Below are 21,545 nucleotides of genomic sequence, written 5' to 3' on the forward strand. Positions count from 1 at the left end.
AGGAGAACCTTTTCATGCAGGTACTGTGCCAGAAACCAGCCAGTTCAGGCACCAGCTGACAGCCCCTGGGCTTGAGCAATAAATTGAAGTCTAAAGCACACATAGGAGAAATGGAATGTATACTTAGGAATGGAAAGGCAACCCAGTCCAAGTAACTGAGCAAGACTTTTTAAAGTCATAGAGTCTATGGGACTGGCTGTCACCGTTGCCATCAGCACGTTGTGAAGTAAATTCCTTGACAATGGCGGATGTTACCTTATCGTTCATTATCTACACAGGATATGTCCAAAGTACCTATATCAAGTAAACATTGGCAAAGCATTTAATATTTCTCTTCCTCAGCTGCATACGGAGAAAGGAACTGTCACGATGCCATGTATATCCAAGACATATCTGTGGAAAGAGGATGCTGCTAATAAAGAAGGAGGGTCCTTTTAAAAAAAAAATATTACAGGGCAATAGTAATTTGTTAAATGGAAACAAAGGCCTTCTGTATCTTCCCTGTCTTTTCTGTCTCGGGATGATTAAGGAGATGTGGAACATTTTACAAAGAAAACCCCAGAAATGCTGAGTTGGCTACAGAACTGTTTATGTTGGGAAAAGTCACCACTTTCTCGTGCAGCTTGGCCATTTTTATCTTATCAACCTCAGTTTTTGTCTTTTATGTCAGTGGCTACATGTTACAGATGATTGAACCTCTGGCCTTCCTGGTTAAAAACAAGATTGAACAGCAGCAACGTTCGCTGTTAATGCCATGCCTAGCTAGGATGCAGGCCCTTGCAGGATCAGAACCACGATAAGTAGACTCCAATTCTGTTAGGGGTCATTGAGAAGATGGCAACCGGGTCAAGCAGATCTAGCTCATAACCTGCTTGCTGAGGCAGCTGCCTAAATGCGGTATGGAAACAGTCTGCTTGGGCATATAAAATACATTCAGAAAATAAAAAGGGAAAGAGTTGCTTTAGAGAGGGGCAAGCAAGATTTACTATTCTCAGGACTTACCCAGACCTACCTTCCTTCCTTCCTTCCTTCCTTCCTTCCTTCCTTCCTTCCTTCTTTCTTTCTTTCTTTCTTTCTTTCTTTCTTTCTTTTTTTCTTTCTTTTTGCATTTCTAGGCACAGGTCTGCTCTTTAAAGCACTCTGTCAGAATGTTGTTTTTTTCTTGGTGGGGGTGGGTTGCCCTGACACTTTCCCCAAAAAAGCCCGCTCATTACCACTTATAGATCTTATAGAGTTGGAAGAGACCACAAGGGTCATCTAGTACAACCCCCTGCAATGAAGGAATCTTTTGCCTAATGTGGGGCACAAACCCATGACCCTGAGATTAAGAGTCTCATGCTCTACCGACTGAATCAGAGCTGACGACAATCCACAGAAATTGTCATGCGTTCCAATTCAGCATTAAAGAGCAGGGTGCCCTGGGGAAAACGGAAGAGCAAAGAAATAAAAACAGCCAGACACAGAGCTTTAAAGCGTGGACCTGTGTCTAAAAAATGTGGGGCAAAAGGTAAGTGTGGGTGAGCCCTTGGTGTGAAAATGTACCTTGTATGACAAGAGTGAGGCACTTGAGGCCCTCCAGATGTCATTGGAGTACAACTGCCAACAAGGAGAAAAAGGCGAACCTACCTAATTTGGACTTACCAGAACAAGATGTCAACTGAAACACTGACAGACATCCTGTGAAATCTGCACTTCTCCAGATTGCAAAAATGAACCAATCCCGAACCATTGGCCATGCTGGTTGAGACTGATGTGGGCTGAAGCCCAACAACCATCTGGAGAAAATACCTTTAGAATCAACCAGGCTGAAATGAAAGAGTGTTTATTTGATTGAAAAGTATTACAAGACCAAGATGATAATATATATTAATGTATGATAGTCTCATTTCTGTGCCAACATGGGGCAATTGCAAGTTATTACTCTAATAAACTGGACTCTTTCCTTCCAACCCCATGCTATGTTCAACTACCAAGAATGTCTTAGAACCCTTCATCAGCATATCATCAAACTGTGTGTCTCATATTCCAGCACGCATAATAACATTATTGTCATGACCTGCCAAGATCTCTCTCCTTTGAGTAAAGCTCTGACATATCCATTAAGAATGAAGACCTTTTAATCTAAGATACAAACTGGGAATTAGAACATTTTCAGATGTGAGGCTGGAATTGACTTTTCATTAAATCATCCTTTAGTTCAAATGTAAAAACTGCATGATATCCCTCGCAGTTTCAATTTCTCGTCTATGCACTATCAATATTAACAACTATCTCAATTTCATTTCCGTATATGCTATTGTTTTTTGTTTATGTGACTTCTTACATTAAATAAAATCCCATTTTAAAAACCCACAACTTTTCACATATGGCACAAATTGTGTGAGAGGTGCTCAGAGGTGCCTTTGAGTGCCTAATGCAAAGGCAATCTAATTTTAATATTTCAGAAAGCCTGTGATAGGCATTTCTGGCACAAATCTCAAAAAATACAATGTGTAAGAAAATATATATATATATATATATATATATATACACACACACACACACACACACACACACATATATATATACATATATATATATATATAGCAAGAACGTACTTGATGCCAGTTCTACCCAAAACACTTTTCCTTTAACTGATAATAGAAGCTTCACGGGCGTAGATTCACAAAACAACCAGCCAATTTTTCTAAAAGAAGTTGACTTTTCTTATATTCTGAGACATCTTCCACTATACATACTTCCTAGTCTTAGGAATGGCTCTATACATGTTGATTGTAGGCCACACAGCTCTTATATAGAACTAAGTTTTTAAAACCAAAGCCCTGAGGGATTTGCCCTATTGTTGCTGTAGATGTTGGGAGGGGGAAATCTGTGGTCAGCAAATCAGAAAGCTACATTAGACATGCCTGAACCCAGTGGGACTTCCAACTTTCCTTTGAACGGCATCCTCCCATGCCATATAATAAAGTGCATATGAAATTCTTCTCAATGTGAATTTATTTATTTATGCATTTATTCAGCATGGGAAGCTGCCGTTCTGGAAGCAGATCCAAAGCCCCAAAGGTTACATTAATCAAATTGTACGATTCTGTGAACCGTAGTCATGGTGAGGTGTGCCTTCTACCACAGAAATAGTCATGTGAACTAGTTCTTAGCCAGGAAAAATAAGATGGAAACAAGTATGTCACTACACAGTTATTTAAGAACAAGCAAAAATGCCCACGCAAACCCTTCCAGCCAGTGACATTGCTATTTGGAACTATGAGTACCATGCTCCAAAACTACATTGATTTAGACTTCATGTTGATAGATGGTGCTGCCATTGATTCTCATCTAGCTTTCCAGGCACCTCAGCAAAGCTGATGTCACTGTGTGATTACAGTAGTGAAATTAAAAGGACAGTGACAATTTTTATTCTACACAAGGAAGATTTACTTGACTGAGTTTAGCCCCTATGTCAGATACTACCCATCAAAAGTTTTTTAAAAAAATATTTATTTTTTCCACAAGCAGTACATGAAGCAATCAAGGATTGCAAAAACTTGCTTTTGGATACTAATTATTTGGATGTCTCACATTGAAATCCTTTGCAAGTTTATTCGGAACCAAGTTCCACTGACCCAATGAGACTTACTCAAGCGGGCACAGCGCTGTAGCTGAAAAGACATAGCTAAAAGTCTCCTGTTTAAATTGGCTGAAAAGAAAGAGAGGCATGGTGCATGATCAAGAAAACTAGGGGTTGAACCAACTGTGCTACTCAGCTGACAGTAAGTCTTCCACCAGCCGATTGCAGAAGGAAGCAATTGTCAGTGATTTCTCCTCCCCTTTCAGCCCCTCACTGTGCCCTGCTAAATCTGCTCTGGAAGATGGTCTCCCAGACATCTGGAGCAGATACAGGGAGAGGAAGGAGGAGGAATCCCTAAAAATGACTCCCCTATTTGGTGACAGAAGCCTTAACGTCAGCTGAATGACCCCACTGGATACAACCCTATGTCAGGAATATCAAAGGCTTGCATGTATTCCCAGCTTATTACTACTGGGAGAGACATAACTCAGAAGCCTTGCTAGACATATGCATCAAACACCCCTCCCAATCTTCTCTGTACAACTCTGTGCCTATCCTAAGGTATCCCTCTTCTGTTGACTATCATGCAGCTTGAGCTAGAGACAGATAATTGCCTTTGTCAGAAATGGTATGATAGAGGCATTGTTGCCTGCGGTTGCCATATGTCCTCTTTTTCCAGGACACGTCCTCTTTTTAATGGGTAGAGTTGTCATAGCAATCCACAGTTCAAAGTAGAAGTTGGCAAATGTGTCCTCTCTTTTGCTCTTCAAAATATGGCAACCTTGACTCATCCCACTGCCAGCTTTGATTAACAGGACTTTGTAGCATTTCAAAAACAGCTTAAAAACCTTTCTTCACCATAGATGACGGTGGGACAAAAGGAATGTGTGTGTGTGTGTGTGTGTACACCAAAGTTAACAAGACCTGTAACACACTTCTAGCAACTGTCTTAAAAACGAATGCCTACCAGCCATAGTTGCCCTCAAATGCAGCTAATTCCTCAAAAAGAACTCCTTCTCACACCCCCTCTGTTCTCTGTTGTTTACCTCATCTGCTTCTCCCTCGGTTTCATTGCTTATTCTCATCTTGTTCTGCTAACACCTATTAATTTATGTGCTCCATCTATCATATCAGTCTTATGTTGTCAATTGTGTTTGTCCAGTTTCTATGGCTGGATTAGGAGGAGGGGTGTGAATTAACTTTCCTTTTTTATTGCCAATATTATGTCACTGCCTTCCAGAAACAGAAGCCCAGAATGTGGTACCATTTTCTCTCTCTCTCTTGCATCTTGATCTCATTTTACATTGAGCCTGGGCCATGCACTTTGAATTATGACCTCTGCATATATTTCTCACTGTTCTCAAACCTGAGTGTTAAATCTTTGACAATTAAATTTGTTGAACTCTGACCTTCCGCTTCTCAACAAATAAGGGTAGGCATTTTTAAAACAGGCACATGCACGCTACTCTTTCTGGAAGAAGAAAAAGAAGAAAAGCTTCACTGTACAAACACCAACTATTATTCGTTTCTTATGACAAACTCTCCGTTGGATATATTTTTTAAACAGTCTTTACAACTTTAATTAAAGCTGTGTCTATTGAAGGTGTCTACAAAAGCAGACAAAGCTATCTGAGAAAAGTGTATAGTTCAGCTATAAATTAATAGCCACCATGCAGAGAGAAGAAGAATGCAAGTCTTGTTTCTAAAAAAGCAGGGTCAACAATATCAAATATTGATTCATCATCAAAACATTTGTTAATACATTGAATTCTGTACCTATTCTTTCAACCATTTGGACCAGCCTGGTAAATGTAATAATAAGTATTTCAAACATCTTTCAGGAAGCTATCTTATTCTCCAAAACACTATAAAAGAAAAACTGTTGGTGAATTAATTTGTGAATTATTTGTCTATTGCTTTCATTTTATTATCTGCATGACATCCAACTCAAAGTTCAAATAAATAAATAGCCATTCCAGTAAACATTCATGTTCTAAAGCTGTATAATAAACAGAGCAGGCAGGCCTTAATCTAGTTATAAGACTCCAAAGGCATAGTAGCTCCAGGTCTGCTTATCTTTCAAAATGCAAAAGACCAAAAATAGCCGAAGTGTCACCCTGTTCAATGTCACTGTTTGTGTGTTCTAATTTTAGGAGTTCTATTGTTAGGCTTTTGCTCATGCGTGATGCTTTTAGGATCAGTGACAATCCTACAATCATGAAACAATCTTTCCACCTGAGCATGCAGGCTTTACTCATTGCCATGGAAGCCAATCAGAGCAGCCAAAAAATTTTTTACTGCTCCTTCCTCCCCCATGCTTTACATGCATCCCCCCCACTAACTGCACAAGCAGAATATTGAAAGGGAAAATTTCCTCCAGAAATTTCAAGGTGGAGAAGAGCCAGAAATTGTGGCTACTTCTGGCTGATCTCTGTAGAAAACAATGGAGTTGGGATCTAGATACATTTAAAACAAATTGTGAAAATGCTTTAAAAAAATTTTTTTGAAAAAAATATATTGAATTTGCCATAGCTGACCGTCGCCATCTAGTGTCACATTTGTATAATGCACCTTATAACACACTTAAAACGTTTTATTTGCAACTGTATAGCTGAGTTGAGAGATATTTTTTGACCTTGCAAACACAAGATCACCAAAATTGTCGCATGTTCGGGGGAGGGGGATCTCTTTTAGCTTTGAGGATGTTGCATGCCTATTTTTTCAGATCTGAACAGCTGTGGTTGCTAAAAGAATTAAACATATCCAGGGATACGCCTCCCCTAAAACACACAAAATGTCCTGCACAAACTATCCACAATATGTATCAAATTATGAACTGTTCCAGTACGGTATTTACATCTCTGAAGAGTTTTGAAGCTAGGCACCTACAGCAGACCTTGCAGCAGACTAGGCATTTCCATCCTAGCAGTTCTGGCTATGTCAATGTGTAGGTCCAATCTCAAAGCCAAAGAAGGTTAGAGAGAAGGGCTCCACCTGAATGCCATACACAGCAGAACTGTGGATGTAGAAGCAGCCCTACCACTCTATAAAGTCCTGCTGGGCTCAGAGATGGGGCAGAAGTTACAATGGCTCCCCAAATGCCTACTATGGAAGCAGCCACTGTAGATCAGTATTTCCAACTGAGAGCAACTAGCAGCAGCTACTCAAAACAATTACAAATGGCCCAAGATGCAGAATGACTCACCTCTCCATCATTCGAAAGGCATTTTCAGTACCAAAGAGCTATTTACGTCATTGCAAAACTATGCTCCTGACCTGCGGTCAGTTTTTCTGCATGCAAAATCAGCAGCCGAACACACCACATTGTACACCAACAAAAGTAAGTACGCTTACTTTAAAGGTCATCCCATGATGGGAACAGAAAGACAGGCCACAAGAAACAAAGCGCAAAGTGTGACTCCCTTTGCATCAGATTCTGGAAATAATGTACTGAGCACAAGAACTTCAGACGGAAGTCATAGGGGACAAAGGAGTAATGGGTGAGGTTTCTTTAGGCTCTGTTAATTGAAGCAAGTTGGCCTAAGTTCCAAAGCAAAGAGATGTTTTCACTCTTCAACCTTGCCCAAATGGAATTATATTCAAGAGATTATGGTGGTGAAGCCTCGCAAATATCCTTGTTTTTGTTCCAGCCCATAATTTATCCTTAACAGCATCCTTGAAAAAATGTTCAACACAATGATTATTATTTTTCTCTTGTTGTTATTCCCCTTCCATGCCCCTCCTCCCCCCACCAAAAGATTTTTCTGGACAACCTACCAATTAGAGGGGTGGAAGTGAATTTATATGACAAAGCGATATTCTATCCTAGCTAAACAATTATATTAAAATAAAATAACATTCCAGAACACCTCCTCCCTTTTGTGAAGGAGCGGAGGTTTCTTTTCCTCCTAAAGGAATAACTGGCACATCAATTTCTTCCTCCCACTTACCGCTATTCAGCCATACACTAAGGGTGTGCCCACATCGGCTGTGTCTAGGAGTCAGAATCTATGCCAGACTGAACATGCAATCTCTATAGACTCCATTCATAGTGCACAGAGTAGTCTCCTGACATCTAGCTTCACACAACTTGCCCCCAGAGAATGGATTTCAGCAAAACAACAACAAAAACACATGCAAATCAAAGGCACCCCTCCCCCAAATGCAGATATTTGCTTAAGGTGTTCAAGCATTACATGGAGGAGAAAATGTGTATTAGGTGGGGTGGGAGTATCAGTTTGCCCCCATGTGCCACCCAGATCTCACATTGAGCATACCCCAATAGCTTAGCTGAGCTTAAAGGTCTCCACACAATTGCAAACTCTGATACTGTCATGTTCTGGATCATGTGGGGACCTCTAATGCACTCGGTTGAAAATTCTTAGAAGTGCCCTTCAAGCCTTTATACTCAACACATGGTCTCCTGTTACGCTGGGGACAGGGCTTGTGTGTGTGATCCTGATATCTTCTCCAGGCATTTGTTCTGAATGCTTGAAGAAGACTTAAATATTACACACACAAATCCCATGACTTAATCCCATGGAACTCATTAGACTAGTCTCAGTCATGACCTACTCCATTTAAATTGCTTTTCATTCAATTTCCTTTTTTGTATAATAATTTCTAACCATTCGGTTTCTAACCATCTGTTCAGTAGTAGTTCCAATGAATATAAGAGAAAATGCAGTTTCCTGGTTCTCCAAAGTGGGACCACTGCTCCATTTTCAATAAACAATAGGCTGCAATTATGTCCTATATCCCTCCATATAATATACATTTCCTATAAATCAATCTTCATTGATAACACCACTTGAAGATCCAACAACTAGTAAATTCAGGAGATCAAACACTTAAGGCCCAAGCACACTTGGGTTTGTCCTGTGATTTCAAGTCACAGATCCAAGAGGTGTTTTGTCCCACCACTTTCCCCGGGAAAACCCATTGCTTACTTATGAATCTGAACAAACATCAATCCACAGAAAACCAGATTGACTTTTTTCCAATTCAGCAGTAAACAGAGGGTTTTCCGGGGTGAAAAATACAAAAACTGCTCAGACCCATGACTTGAAATCACTTGACATCACGGGACGAATGGAAGTGTGGATGGATCCTCAGTTGCAAGTGAAAAGAAAGCTGAACTAGACTGAAGGGAACGAGATAGGATGGATGAGATGAACAGAAAATGCAAGGTCAGGCCAGCCAACAACCCCAGGAGAAGCATTTGGGCAAGAAGAGAAATTATTCCCAGGAACAACTAGGAACAATACATGATAACAGAGAGTAAGGCCTGGTCAGTTGCTGGCCTTCCTGGGCATGGCCCACAGCCAATGCTCAGCCAGGTGGCAAGGCACCGCCCCTCCAGCAGGGCCTCTGATTGGCCCATTTACTTCTGGCAGGAATCCTGCTTGGTACTTCCTAATGGCTGGCAAACATGTGGGCTTCTGCTGCTGGGGATGGCAAATAGGATGAAGGTCGGTAACCATGGCCCACCTGAGATGGGTGAGCGGCCATTGCTGATAGACTGACAGAGGGAAAATTAAAGCAGTTCTAAATATAATGACCACTAACAACTAACACAATGCATGGCTGGGGCAGAAGAGGAACAGACTATGAAAAGTTTTCACATCAATGAAAGAAAATGCACAATAAAATTGGGAAGGTGGCAGCTAGAAACATCTGCATAATGGAGACAGAGGAGTACCACTGTTGAAAGTATTCAAGTTTGTGACTCAGCAACAGTGATTGCCTTTTGGGGGTATGCTGAACAGTGAAATGAATTAGCCCAGTGCTAATTAAACTAAGGTCCCAATTAATATTAAACACTGATTGTTCAGTCAAGTGAAATGCTTGACTTAAGGAAGTATCTCTCACTCTTGCATCAAAACAGACCTCAAGGAAGGAAACAGTCCTTTCCCCTAAAGCCTTCAAACGCTACAGCAAACCCATAAAGAAGAAATGAATTAAAAGCCCTTGCCTGCATTCTTATACTGTACAAACAAAGCTGAAATGTAAATCTCTGACCTTGGTGAGTTCCATGCAGAAGCCAGAAAAGAGGAAGGAACAAGTAGCTAAAATAAGCAGATGGGTTGATGGGGCGGAAATAATAAACAGTGAAAGAAATTTCACTACTAGTAAAGATATTGAAAGGCTTAATCGGAGGCAGAATACACTAAAACAATAGCTGAACAGTAAAGATAAAACTAACACAATCAGGGAAACATTCAAAACCACATCTTACACAGTGGGTTTTAATGAATTGTGTTGTTGGGAGCTCCTTAAAATTCTTCTTATATTTCACAGGATACGATGACTGGAGTTAAAGCAACACTCAATACCTCTTATTTTTGGTTTTATACCCCTCAGGAAATGACTTATTTAAAGGTTTTATACCCCTCAGGCAATGACTTATTTAAAGGTATACACCTGATATACACCTATTCCTGAAGCTAAGCTAATGTGAGCCTAGACCAGGGGTCGGCAACCCGCGGCTCCGGAGCCGCATGTGGCTCTTTTACACCTTTGCCGCGGCTCCGGGGCGGATACTAGCGAGGGGAGGAGGCGCATTGTGCGCCCCGACACTCCCCACTGTGGCGGGCGCTGTACTGGCTGTGACGTCGCATGGGGGTGGTGCGTGCGTTAGTCACGCACCGTCCTGACGTCACCTTCCTGCCCGCCTGCCCGCTACATTGTAAGGGGCATGTACGCTGGTCACTGTTTTGAAGGGGAGTGAAGAACACACACACAAAAATAAGGTAACTTGTTAATTTAATGTTTATTTCTATGAGGAGGAGTAATTCTGAGGGGTCAAACAAAGAAATAATAAAAAGTGACAAAAAAATGACGAGTTTTGCGGCTCCCAGTTTTTTTTTCTTTGGAAACGGGTCCAAGTGGCTCTTTTTGTCTTAAAGGTTGCAGACCCCTGGCCTAGACAGCACCTGAGTAGCAAGGGGATGAAAGGCTCCATTGACTCCCCATGTGTACTTGTCACCTGGGAGAAAGGGTGAGATACAAATGTAGAAAATAATGCAAAAGATAGTGGAGGAAAACTATGCTGGTTGGGGCTGATGAGAGCCATAGTCCTAGACACTGAGGTGGACATAAGCTGATTCAATGAATGTATATGGCACCTTTCATATATTAATCGGGGCAGCTAACAAAATCTTATAATATTAAAAGGTATAAAACACTAAAAACAGGGTGTGGTTGCGTTTGTGTGAGCAGTAATAATGAGCCAATAACTACAAATCCATATAAACAGTCAAGCCGAAAGGGAGCCAATTATAATAAAAGCCATCAGATTCCATTAAAAGCAAGGGAGAACAGAACAGATATTGCCTGGCACTTAAAACGTTACCAAAGGCAGCACTAGGTGAACATGGCAGGCCACCACTCCCACTTGGGAAGTTTCAATCTTTTGTACTAGCCCCATTAACCAGGGGTACTTCCTGGCCCAGTTGGACTGGTGGCAGGCAGGCAGCAGAGGAACCAACTAGAACTCTCTTCCGTCCAGATACAAAAGGGGATGTGGTTCAGGCATCTTTCATAGTTGTGCAGAAGAAGGAATTGTAGCAGGTGCAGCTCACCACGAAAGCTACAGCTTCTGAAATTCTCTCTTCATGAAGGGCGCACGAGCCCTGTTGTCTTCTGCATCTGGCCACCCTAAGGTCTCCTCAAGTAGCATCCTCTGAGACCACTAGCAGAGGGGCCAAGTAGAAGCATTCATGGATGATAAAATGTAAAGGTAAAGGGACCCCTAACCATTAGGTCCAGTCGTGGCCGACTCTGGGGTTGCAGCACTCATCTCGCTTTATTGGCCGAGGGAGCCAGCTTACAGCTTCCAGGTCATGTGGCCAGCATGACTAAGCCGCTTCTGGAGAACCAGAGCAGCGCACAGAAACGCCGTTTACCTTCCCGCCAGAGTGGTACCTATTTATCTACTTGCACTTTGACGTGCTTTCGAACTGCTAGGTTGGCAGGAGCAGGGACCGAGCAACAGGAGCTCACCCCGCCACGGGGATTCGAACCGCAACCTTCTGATTGGCAAGCCCTAGGCTCAGTGGTTTAACCCACAGCGCCACCTACCAAATTGCTATGATGCCTATGGTCTTACCTCTACTGTCAGAGGGAGTATGCCCCTGAATTCCAGTTGCTGGAAATCACAAGTGGGGAAAGTGTTGTTGTGCTTGTTTTCTGCTTGTGGTCATCCCATCATGCATCTGGTTGGCCACTGTGAGAACAGGAAGTTGGATTAGATGGGTCTAATCCAGCAGATCACTTCTGATGTTCTTGAGTAGGGGGGAGTGGGAGGAGGTCTATGTCCCTCTGCTACCGGCACTGTGATTTCTGTCTGGAACCATGTCCACAAAACCCTGTGGACATCCTTCTATTTTCAGTTGATTGAGCAAAAGCAAGGCATATACACAGAAAGCTAAAGAGCTAAAGAGCCTCACGGAGCCTTCGCAAGGCACCTATTCCTAAAGAAATATGCCATAACGATCAATCATTTGAACAAGATGATTGTCTGAACAGTCTTAGGCAAATCACTGTTTGTGTTGGATTAAATATTATGGCAGTTTTTATCAAGTTCTCTGCCAAACCTTGAAAACAAGATAAAAACCTGAATTAAGGGCAGCAAGGCTTGCTGAAACCTTAAACATACAGCAGCAGTCATTTTCAGACTAAAGCAAAGGCTCATCAACATGGCAGCTTGTTTTGAGTCTCAGAACTAGAACTCCTAGAAAAAAATTATACCAGTTACTATTTAACCTTGGAACCAAATCTCATTGATTTGCACCTGAAGAACATCCTTATTTCTGTCTACCTTCAGCTGGTGGAGAGAACACAAGAAGCTGCCATAAACCAGGTCAGATCATTCGCCCATCTAGCTCAGTATTGTCTACACTGACAATGGGGAAGGTGATGGAGGGGACCAGCGTGAGTGTTCTCATACCTGCTTTATATTTTTCTAGGATGGGGTGGGCAGCCACATTTGCTTTCAGGGACCTCATGTCAGTGGTGGGCCAAGCCAAAGGTAAAAGTGGTCAGGGCAACGAATGCAATTTTTACATGTGTGCAGTAGGCTAGTATCTTCACAGCCAGCTCTCAATCCTTCATCCAGGCAAGCGAGAAACATTATCAGAGCTCAAGGACACATTGCAGCCAGTCCAAAACACCCAACAGCATACCAGCGCTGGTGAAAGGTATGGCTCAGGAGGGTTTGTTGCCTGGGGGGAAAGTCTCAAGGGCCTGATAGAGAAGTCTGGAGGGCCACATTTTGGTGGGCAGGTGCTCCAGATGCTGCCTGACGAGTGCAGAATTGATCTGAACTATTATTTCCTGTGACCTGGACACTCGGTTAAGGCATCTTAAGATTGCACTTATTAGCACGTGCAGCGCATTGCCAGCTCATATTCAGCCTGTGATCAACTAGATCCTAAGGGAGCTGGGCATGTTTAGCCTGGAGAAGAGGAGGTTAAGGGGTGATATGATAGCCATGTTCAAATATATAAAAGGATGTCACATAGAGGAGGGAGAAAGGTTGTTTTCTGCTGCTCCAGAGAAGCGGACATGGAGCAATGGTTCCAAACTACAAGAAAGAAGATTCCACCTAAACATTAGGAAGAACTTCCTGACAGTGAGAGCTGTTCGACAGTGGAATTTGCTGCCAAGGAGTGTGGTGGAGTCTCCTTCTTTGGAGGTCTTTAAGCAGAGGCTTGACAACCATATGTCAGGAGTGCTCTGATGGTGTTTCCTGCTTGGCAGGGGGTTGGACTCGATGGCCCTTGTGGTCTCTTCCAACTCTATGATTCTATGATTCTTTGAAAATGTGTGCTGCTGCCAAGCCAGGTCTCCCTCATCCTATCCTTGTGCCCTTGATATATTGGTACTTAAATGAAGGCTTTACATGTACCTCTGCTGAATTTCATCTTGTTAGTTATGGTCCATCTTGTTAGTTATGGTCAATTGATAGCATTTCAAATTTTGATTCTGTGTTCTGTGGTGTTATCTATCCCTCCTGGCTTTGTGTCATCTGCAAATTTGATAAGCATGTGCTCTGTACCTTTGCCTAAGTCATTTATAAGAACGTTGAACAGGGCAGGGCCCAGGACACAGCCCTGTGGGCATGGCACCACTTGAGAACTCCCTCCAGGCAGACGCTGTGCCATTAATGAGCACCCAATGAGCATGGTTACTGAATAAACATGGTGTTCAGTAACATTTCCTATTCTATTTTTTCCATCACAATTTATAGTCAGTCCACAAAGGCCAGTATTTAAGTTATGACATTTTCTGCCACACACAGAGATCTATGCAGAGCAATCCTATGCATATTTATCATTGCTCTTTTTTAATGGTTTTATGAGATTTTGTTTTCCTTTTAAAAATGATTTTTAGATATGCAATAGTTTTAATTGTTTGATATATGTAATTTATTTATATATAGGTTTTTAATGCAATTCATAAATGATTTAAAATAATAAGATTTACCTGTTCAGTGGGACTTACTTCCCTATATGTGTCCTTAGCATTGTAGTATTAGGCTTTTGCATGCTTTCCTGGACACAGGCTCCAACTAACACAGTAACCATGCTTAGGATCACAGCCTCAGTGGAGAAAAAAAACACCTTCCTTATATCTCGGTAGACTTCTGTGTGTGAAAATTGTCTGAGTAAGCATCCATTTTACTGCAACTAAGCACGTTTAATCTTCTGAAACATGTGTGTTCACGTGGCAAAACAGAGTCACGCAATTTTCACACATGATAGCGGACAGTATTTTCCCCTGGCATGGGGGTGAGGGGACTTTATGTGTGAAGCTTCCCCAAGTGTCGAGAGGGGCATTTCCTCTAAGCACGCTTACAGCTCAGCCAAGGGACACTGACTCAGGAAGGAAGCCAGAGAACTGCAGATATGAGCTGAAACACTCATTTATCAAACTAGAGATTGTAGGGAAACTATTTACACTCTTTCTCTGGTCTGCTTTTAAGAACTGGCAGGGGAAAGAAGCGTTAGCAACAGGTTGTGCTAACACATTTCTACAGAAAGTGGGGTGTGGGCAAAAGTCTTTCTTTGCTGTTCTATAACAAATCACCTCACATTTGATTTTAATTTTCACCAAGAGCAGAGTGCATCTGAGAATGTGCAGAATACCTTTCCCCTCTGAAGGGAAACAACTCTTGTTTTGCTTTATAAATGGACAAAGTGCCTTCAAGTACATGCAAAGAGCCCTTCCCTTCGGAAGATATGCATCTGGAAAACTAGAGCATTTCAGTTCCAAGTTGGCTACATGCAGTGCAGACCCAGGGCTGCTTTTACCTATGGAGAGAACTTTGGAAAGCAAACCCATTCCAAGTTAGCCACAGTCACCTTTGACAAAGGATTGGCCTTGTAATAGAGTGCTATAATTGCCAAAGCAACCTTAACAGTAAGACCAAAGAGGAAGAAAGTGGAGGATATGATGCTGGAGCTATAGAAGTTTTAGTTTTCTGAAGTATGGGTTAATGTTCATAAAACATGAAGTTCCTGTGCTGGAAAAAGAGAGCAGTACAGATGTGAAAATGTGTAGAAAAGGGAATGTCCCTTTAAATAAAACATTTGTAATTCTAGTGCTGGACAAACATCAACTTGGTGTCAGCAAGCAAAATCCCTTGGACATTCAAGAGTGACTACAACACCATTTCCTTGGAATATGGATTTCTAAGGACTCTGACTTACTCTGTCCTATTCAAGAGCCAGCACTCAAGTTCCTACTGCATTACAAACTAATCCTCCTGGTTCTGCGAAATGTGTAATATGATCCAGTCTTTTTAATCGGAGACTGTAGCATCCATCTTTAGTCAGATCTTTATTAACAATCTTTTTGCCACCCCTTTTTGTTCATTTGAAAGTGTATTTATTTTAATTTTAAAGTATTAGTATGCCACTTTTCCAAATCGGTTTGCAACAATAACAAACTACAAACTGCTTATCGGACACAGCCCAATATAATTATATTCAAAGGGCCGTGTTCTGACATAGAGGACTGGGGAAAAATAGGTAGCAATAGAATGTTCCAGTATAAAACCATTCAGAAATTAAAAACATTGATTAAAGAAAGAAGACAAAATGGTAGTGCAACATTGGAAAATCCACTTAACTATGGCAGCAAATGGAAATCCTGTGGTCCTCAAACTGTTGTCAGACTGCCAACTCTCATCAGTCCCAGCTGATGAAACTGGCCAATGAAACTGGCCAAGTACAGATATTATTCCCCATGAAGGAATGCTTAACAGAATTCTAGATGGCAATCCCAAGTACACTGGCAGTTTGAATCTCCAATGCATATTAGCTCAGAAGTAAAATCATCCAGTGTTTTTGTAGGTTAAAACCAAAAACCTTGGCATCAGCCTCATAGCTTACTGGCAGCCACTGCAGCCCGTTTAGAAGAGTAGTGTAATATGTATGCAACTGGAGACCCCGCAGAGTAACCTCACTGCAGCATTCTGCACCAGCTTCCAGATCAACCTCAAGGGAAGCCCCACACAGAAAGCGTTACAGTAATCCAACCCACAGACCCAGGGTCAGCTCTTAGGCTTGCATGGGAATGCCAGGCTGGCCCAAAGGGGCTGACTCTGTCAGCTGCAACATTCTTCTCCACTCCATTATTGTTGTTTTAAAAAAACAAAAACAAAAAATAATAGTCAGCAGAAGCTGGCCAGGAATGCACATTTTTATAGATGCTAATTTTATTATTTTTACTTAAAATATATATTATCCTTTTCTATAATAACTGGTGCTTTTTCCCAATATTTTCAGCATCTGGGAAGCAGAAGCAAACTTAATTTAGTGTGCTCGTAATAGTGCTAAGATTTAAGTGAGTTTAAAATTTGTTTGGTTTTGCATTTATTTACTTAAGCCCAGGTTGTTGCTGTTGTTGTTTGTAATATTACATTTATTCTGCACTGGCCAAACTGTAGGTTTTTGTCATTTCTGGATTTACTGACATGTTCTGTATTCTGTATATTTGTATTTTCCATTGCTTCTGTATTTTGATGTTCATGGTGCAAAAAGTGGCATATAAGTACACTTAATCAATCAAAATACAAAACTGAGTAGATACATATAAATCAGAGTTAGGCAAATTTGTTTTGTTTTTCTATACCTTCCCAAGAAAATAGAAGCAGTTGTAAAGGGAGGCGGGGAAAGAAGATAAAAGTCGATTTGTGCTTAATGCACATTGCCATCTAACGCACACAAACACACACACAGAGCAAACAATTAAATCCAGGGTCTACAGTTATCTAGCTGCACTACTGACAGGTCCCAAGCAACTTTCATGGCAGAGGTTCAGCTAAACCCCTTCATAAATCACAAAACGGTCTGTGAAGACTTTGACCACTTTAGAGTATACTGAGCTTTGTGTTATTCACAATATATTTAATCAGCCTGAGCCCCCCTCGCAGAATAGATTCCTGTACTCACATGGCAATTCTGGTTTTGCATGTAAAATGCAGGCTTCTCCGACTGTTGAAAGGCCTAATCCACATTTCAGATGGCTGGGAATCAAACTGTGCCACTGGTGCAGACTTGACTGTTTCCAGTGTGGCCTGGGGAGGGAAGCGTGGCTGCGATGTCGCAGTTCGTTCTCTCCATTCCAGCAATGTTTCTTTTACAGCGCCTTCTTCAAACTGTCCTCAGGCTCCCCTTGCTGTACTCCTCCTGGCATTTTATGAGCACCTGAGGGATTTGAGACCTTTGGGGGCTTGCTTTTTGTTATGTAGTGACTTAACACTTTTAACTTGCAGGACCTGGTTCTGTTGAGCTAGCAGCAGGTTTATCGGCCGCTTTTGACAGAAGTGGGACAGACTTCTGCAACCGACCGCAAACAGAGCTGTCCCTTCCTGATGACATCATCGAGCTGGGTGGAAGTTTACTCTTATCTGTGACATTTGTTTATTATTAATACAAAATTATACACTGCTGGATTGTTGAAAAAAACAAAAACAAACCCCCCGGAGCGGTTCCCCAAAAAGCAGTTTACCACATTTATATCCCATCTTTCTTCCAGTGAGCTCAAGGTGGCAATACATTGTTCTCTTCATCCCTACTTTATCCTCACAAAAAAAGAAGAAAATACCCTGTGAGGTAACTTAGGCTGAGAAGATGACTGGCTGACCTCAGGTTTTGGCTCATGAGCTTCGGAGCCAAGTGGGGATTTGAACCTTGTTTTCCCTCATCTTCATCCAACACTCCAACCGCTATGCCACACTGCAGTGCTCTATTATTGAGGAATGGGCAGGTGCTAAAGGAAATTAAGATGCACCAGGTTTTATAACAGCAAAAAAATAAAAGAAAGGGGCTGCAGTTTCTCCATAGAATTCTCTGCCCCCAATGTGGCGTTTGCCAAGCGGGCGTCTGAGTTTACGGGGTGAAGAACATAAGAAGAGCCCTGCTGGATTTTAACAAAGGTCCCTCTAGTTCAGCAACCTGTTTGCACAAGGGCCAACCACATGCTTAAGGCAAGGCAGATGCCAGATTTTTGGGGAGTCAGGGAGCACATTTGGAAATTTGAGAAGGTGCCGTGGGTGCCATTCACAAAATGGCCACTGTGACAGCATGTAGAGGAGGCCAACCCACTGCAAACAGGAACAGGAATAGCAAACAGTCTCTCGTGCAATGTGAACTTCTAGGGGGGATTTAATTAGACCTTTCACAGTTGCCACAGAAAGTACTGGTACAGGCCCCCAGAAGCTCCCACATTAGCAAGCCCTGAATTTAGAAGACGGCAATGCCAATAACTTCAAGGCAAGACATTCACGTCTATTCCCCAAAATAAAGGGCCCTGCGAATGAACCGGGGACTGCATGATGTGAGTGAATGCATCGGCTGAAGGATGTGACCTATTTCTAGTCCCATTAATTTTCATTACCTCTACACCTGAATATTATCTGAGAAGTGTCTTGTGCTTGCCTGCTAATCAAATAATGAAGTCTAAATCGTCTTTCATTGCTAGCACACCCACCTGTTCTTCTCGCAACGTGCTATGTTCGTGGCCATCCTTTTCAGATGTGAATGCAATGCCATAAATGAATAGCTGGGATAAAAAGCCTCTCAGGATGATTGATTGGCCTAACATTTCAAAGCACTTGTATCTGGCCGTGATGGTAAGCAGGCTGCGTTCTGTTCTGAGGGATGCAGAGTATGAATGTTCAGAAGAAAAACGGTAACTAAAAAAAAGGTAACTAAAAGAGAACATTGGTGATGAATGAACATTTAGAGAGGGCACAGGAAGTCTGTGACTGCCCTGTCCTCTGCCCTTGCTGAATGGGATGTAAATATTTCCCAAGATAGTTACACAAGCAGTCCTGAATATTCATAAATGTAAATGAACTGGATTAAATTAACCCCTGCAAAGAAATGTGTTATTTCACTGATGACTGTGGTGAATTACCCCCCCCCCCCCTCACTTCTTAACTTTCTTTTTCAGTTTCTAAAAATACATATAACAAACAACCCTCATATACCCTGCCCCCAGAAACATTCCATGCATATACACTGTAAATAATACTGCCAAATATTTGTAAATAGTTTTGAATTGATTGCATCTGATAGGTGCTCTCCATCTTAACAGATTGTCCTAGAGTGAGCCATGGGTAGCCGGTGGTGAGAGGACAATACTGACCTTTCCGGTGTAATGAATAAACATGTGCCATACAGTATCAAGGTCACCTTTGGTTTGTGTGGTCCTGAGCACTCTAAGATATTAGACATGTGCATCAACTCTGTTTGCAGCCCAAATTATGAGGCAAACAGGGATGGTTCAGGTGAGGTTTTCACATATTAAAGCTGAATCGCACTGTCAGTAAAGTATTCTGAGTTGGATCAGAGACTCTCGAAATCCTGAGCTGCTCTGTGGACTCAAGTGCCCCCCCAATAGCTGCATGTCAGCATTTAAAATAAACTGGCCACTTCATTTCATTTGCAAAGGTAAAACCAATCTGAGTAGGGAAATGCCCTGAGCTTGAGAGGTTAGCAGGTGGAGGGGGGTGGATTATTCAATTTGATGGACAGATCTAGGTTTTGATCACAGTAGATTATTTTCCAGGGCACTCCAGCTACACTGATTTGAATAGAGAAGTTTGCAGGTTTTTAGTAGAGCTCATTATAGAGCCATTCCACTTTCCATCTCCCTCAGTTCAGTTCTAGGGCTTTTTTGTATGATTTTTAAAATTATTATTCTAATCTTTTTCGGTTTTCCAACAAACAATATCAGCTTTGATTATTCTTATATTCAGTTTATTTTTCATTAGGTTTGTGCAGACTTCTCTTCCAGCCTTTCCCACCCATCTTCTCCTACTGCACATGTTTGCTTATTTGTTGCTTATTACACATTTCCATTTATTTTTTTCTCCCAGTTTACTGGTTTGAAATTTCATGCCCTGTTTCCCGCCCCCACCCCCACCCCGCTTATTCCAGTCACCAACCCCCATATCCCTGTATCAGTTTCCCTCTTCTGTTTCCTTCTCCAGGACCACGGCATATTCCCTCCTAATGCCTCTGTTTCCTTCCACAGGACCACAGTGTGTTCTTTATTCCTCAGCTTCCAAACCTACAAAAGGGTCACAATATCTTCTCCACCCAGCCACTCCAGACAAGCATCTCCCCACAACCAGCTTCCCATCAAAAGGAGAGAAAAATCTCCTCTCTCCCCCATCCTGATTTTGATTTCTTTCTTTCTCCCCTCACCTGTCTCCCTCAGTGCCAGTGAGAAAGAGAGGCAGGCCCCACCAGCATGTCATAGTGACACCTTCCTGTCCTGTCCTGTCCTCCTCTTCCTCCCAGGGTGACCTATTGAGACTCTGGAGTTGATTTCTGCAAGGACCAGCTTCCAGTTCTTGGCTCAGTCTACGTGTCTCTTATTCCCTCTAGTGGCTCAGAATCTCATCACAGCATGATAGTGGACCACTATAAATAGAGAGAAAGGTTTGCTCTCTAGGCCTGGTACTTTCCCCACCACCTAAACTTGCTTGTCCCTTAAGTTAGCTCCCAGTTAATTTGCTCATTGACGGCGTATTATTACCCATTTACATGGGGTTCCTCTCTCATTTCACCAGTTTCAGACTGATTGCTAGCAAAACACTAGTGGGGAAAGTTAAGTGATCTAACGCTCTTCCTGCAAAGAGTAAAGAGGAACTTCAGCACTTATCATTCTTAAAGCTGGCAGATTTCATCCATTCAGAAGGGGCAACTAGGCCTGCAAATTGCATCCAATTTTGATATAAAATATAAAAGTTATATATAGTTTTCTTAAAACACACAGAGAGAGAGACCTAAAAGGTTCCCTGCATGAAAACTCCTGGGTGGATCTTCCTTCAGTTTGGCAGACTTAGGGGCTCCTTAACCTGCAAATTTCATACACTTCTGTGCAAAGGAAAAAGGTTAGATACATTTTTTAGATTCACTATTATTATAGTCAATAGGGAAGAGACAGAGCATTCAATCTAGCAGATCTGTTTTAGGAATGGGAAATGGGGAAGACACAGAGTGGATCCAAAACAGATCAGTTTGCTTCCCACTGCTACAGATACAAATACGAGATGGATATTGGATCCAGTGCACACTCTTAGTAAATCTGCCTTAATATATTCAACAAGTTTATCAAAACAAGAAATTATATTAGGTTTCGCTTGCAATATGTTTGTATGCAGACATATGTCTCCACCTAGTGATCACTAAGAATAAAGCAAGCCTCTAAACAAAAATCTAGAAGTACATGCGAGTTAAATGTCAGGGAAGAGGAAATGCATCACTGAAAAGGAGTACTAAGGAGGAAACAGATGACATTTTTAAAAGTTAAGAAAAAGATAGGAAGCTGAGTATTTTGCAAGCATCCAGAGATCTGTTTGAAGTTTTATGGGGACTTTAAAAAAGAAAATTGGAAACTGGTGTGGAAATGTGGAGAACTGAACTTAGGATAAGTAAAATGAGAAACAGAGAGGAAC

General features: G+C 41.8%; 1 protein-coding gene across 20 annotated transcripts in view; it reads right to left on the reverse strand.

Moving 5' to 3' along the window:
* LOC309349470 (uncharacterized protein) overlaps positions 1–19,120 on the reverse strand; it is a 113,085-nt gene extending 93,965 nt beyond the window's left edge. For 6 of the 20 annotated variants that reach the window (XR_014159895.1, XR_014159900.1, XR_014159901.1 and 3 more), the window contains exon 1: positions 17,026–17,308. Coding sequence is in view for 7 of the 20 variants with exons in the window: in XM_081875525.1 (XP_081731651.1) it covers positions 17,026–17,046 (21 nt within the window). In the remaining 13 variants the exon portion in view is untranslated. Of the gene's footprint in view, positions 1–1,641; positions 1,806–5,341; positions 5,431–11,675; positions 11,793–17,025; positions 17,309–18,565 lie in introns of those variants that run through there. The other 14 variants (XM_081875520.1, XM_081875519.1, XM_081875521.1 and 11 more) reach the window with 10 other exon arrangements.
* Between the last annotated feature and the right edge of the window lie 2,425 nt (positions 19,121–21,545).

The sequence above is a fragment of the Podarcis erhardii genome (assembly GCF_964252035.2).
Source record: "Podarcis erhardii genome assembly, chromosome: 9".
Classification (NCBI taxonomy): domain Eukaryota; kingdom Metazoa; phylum Chordata; class Lepidosauria; order Squamata; family Lacertidae; genus Podarcis; species Podarcis erhardii.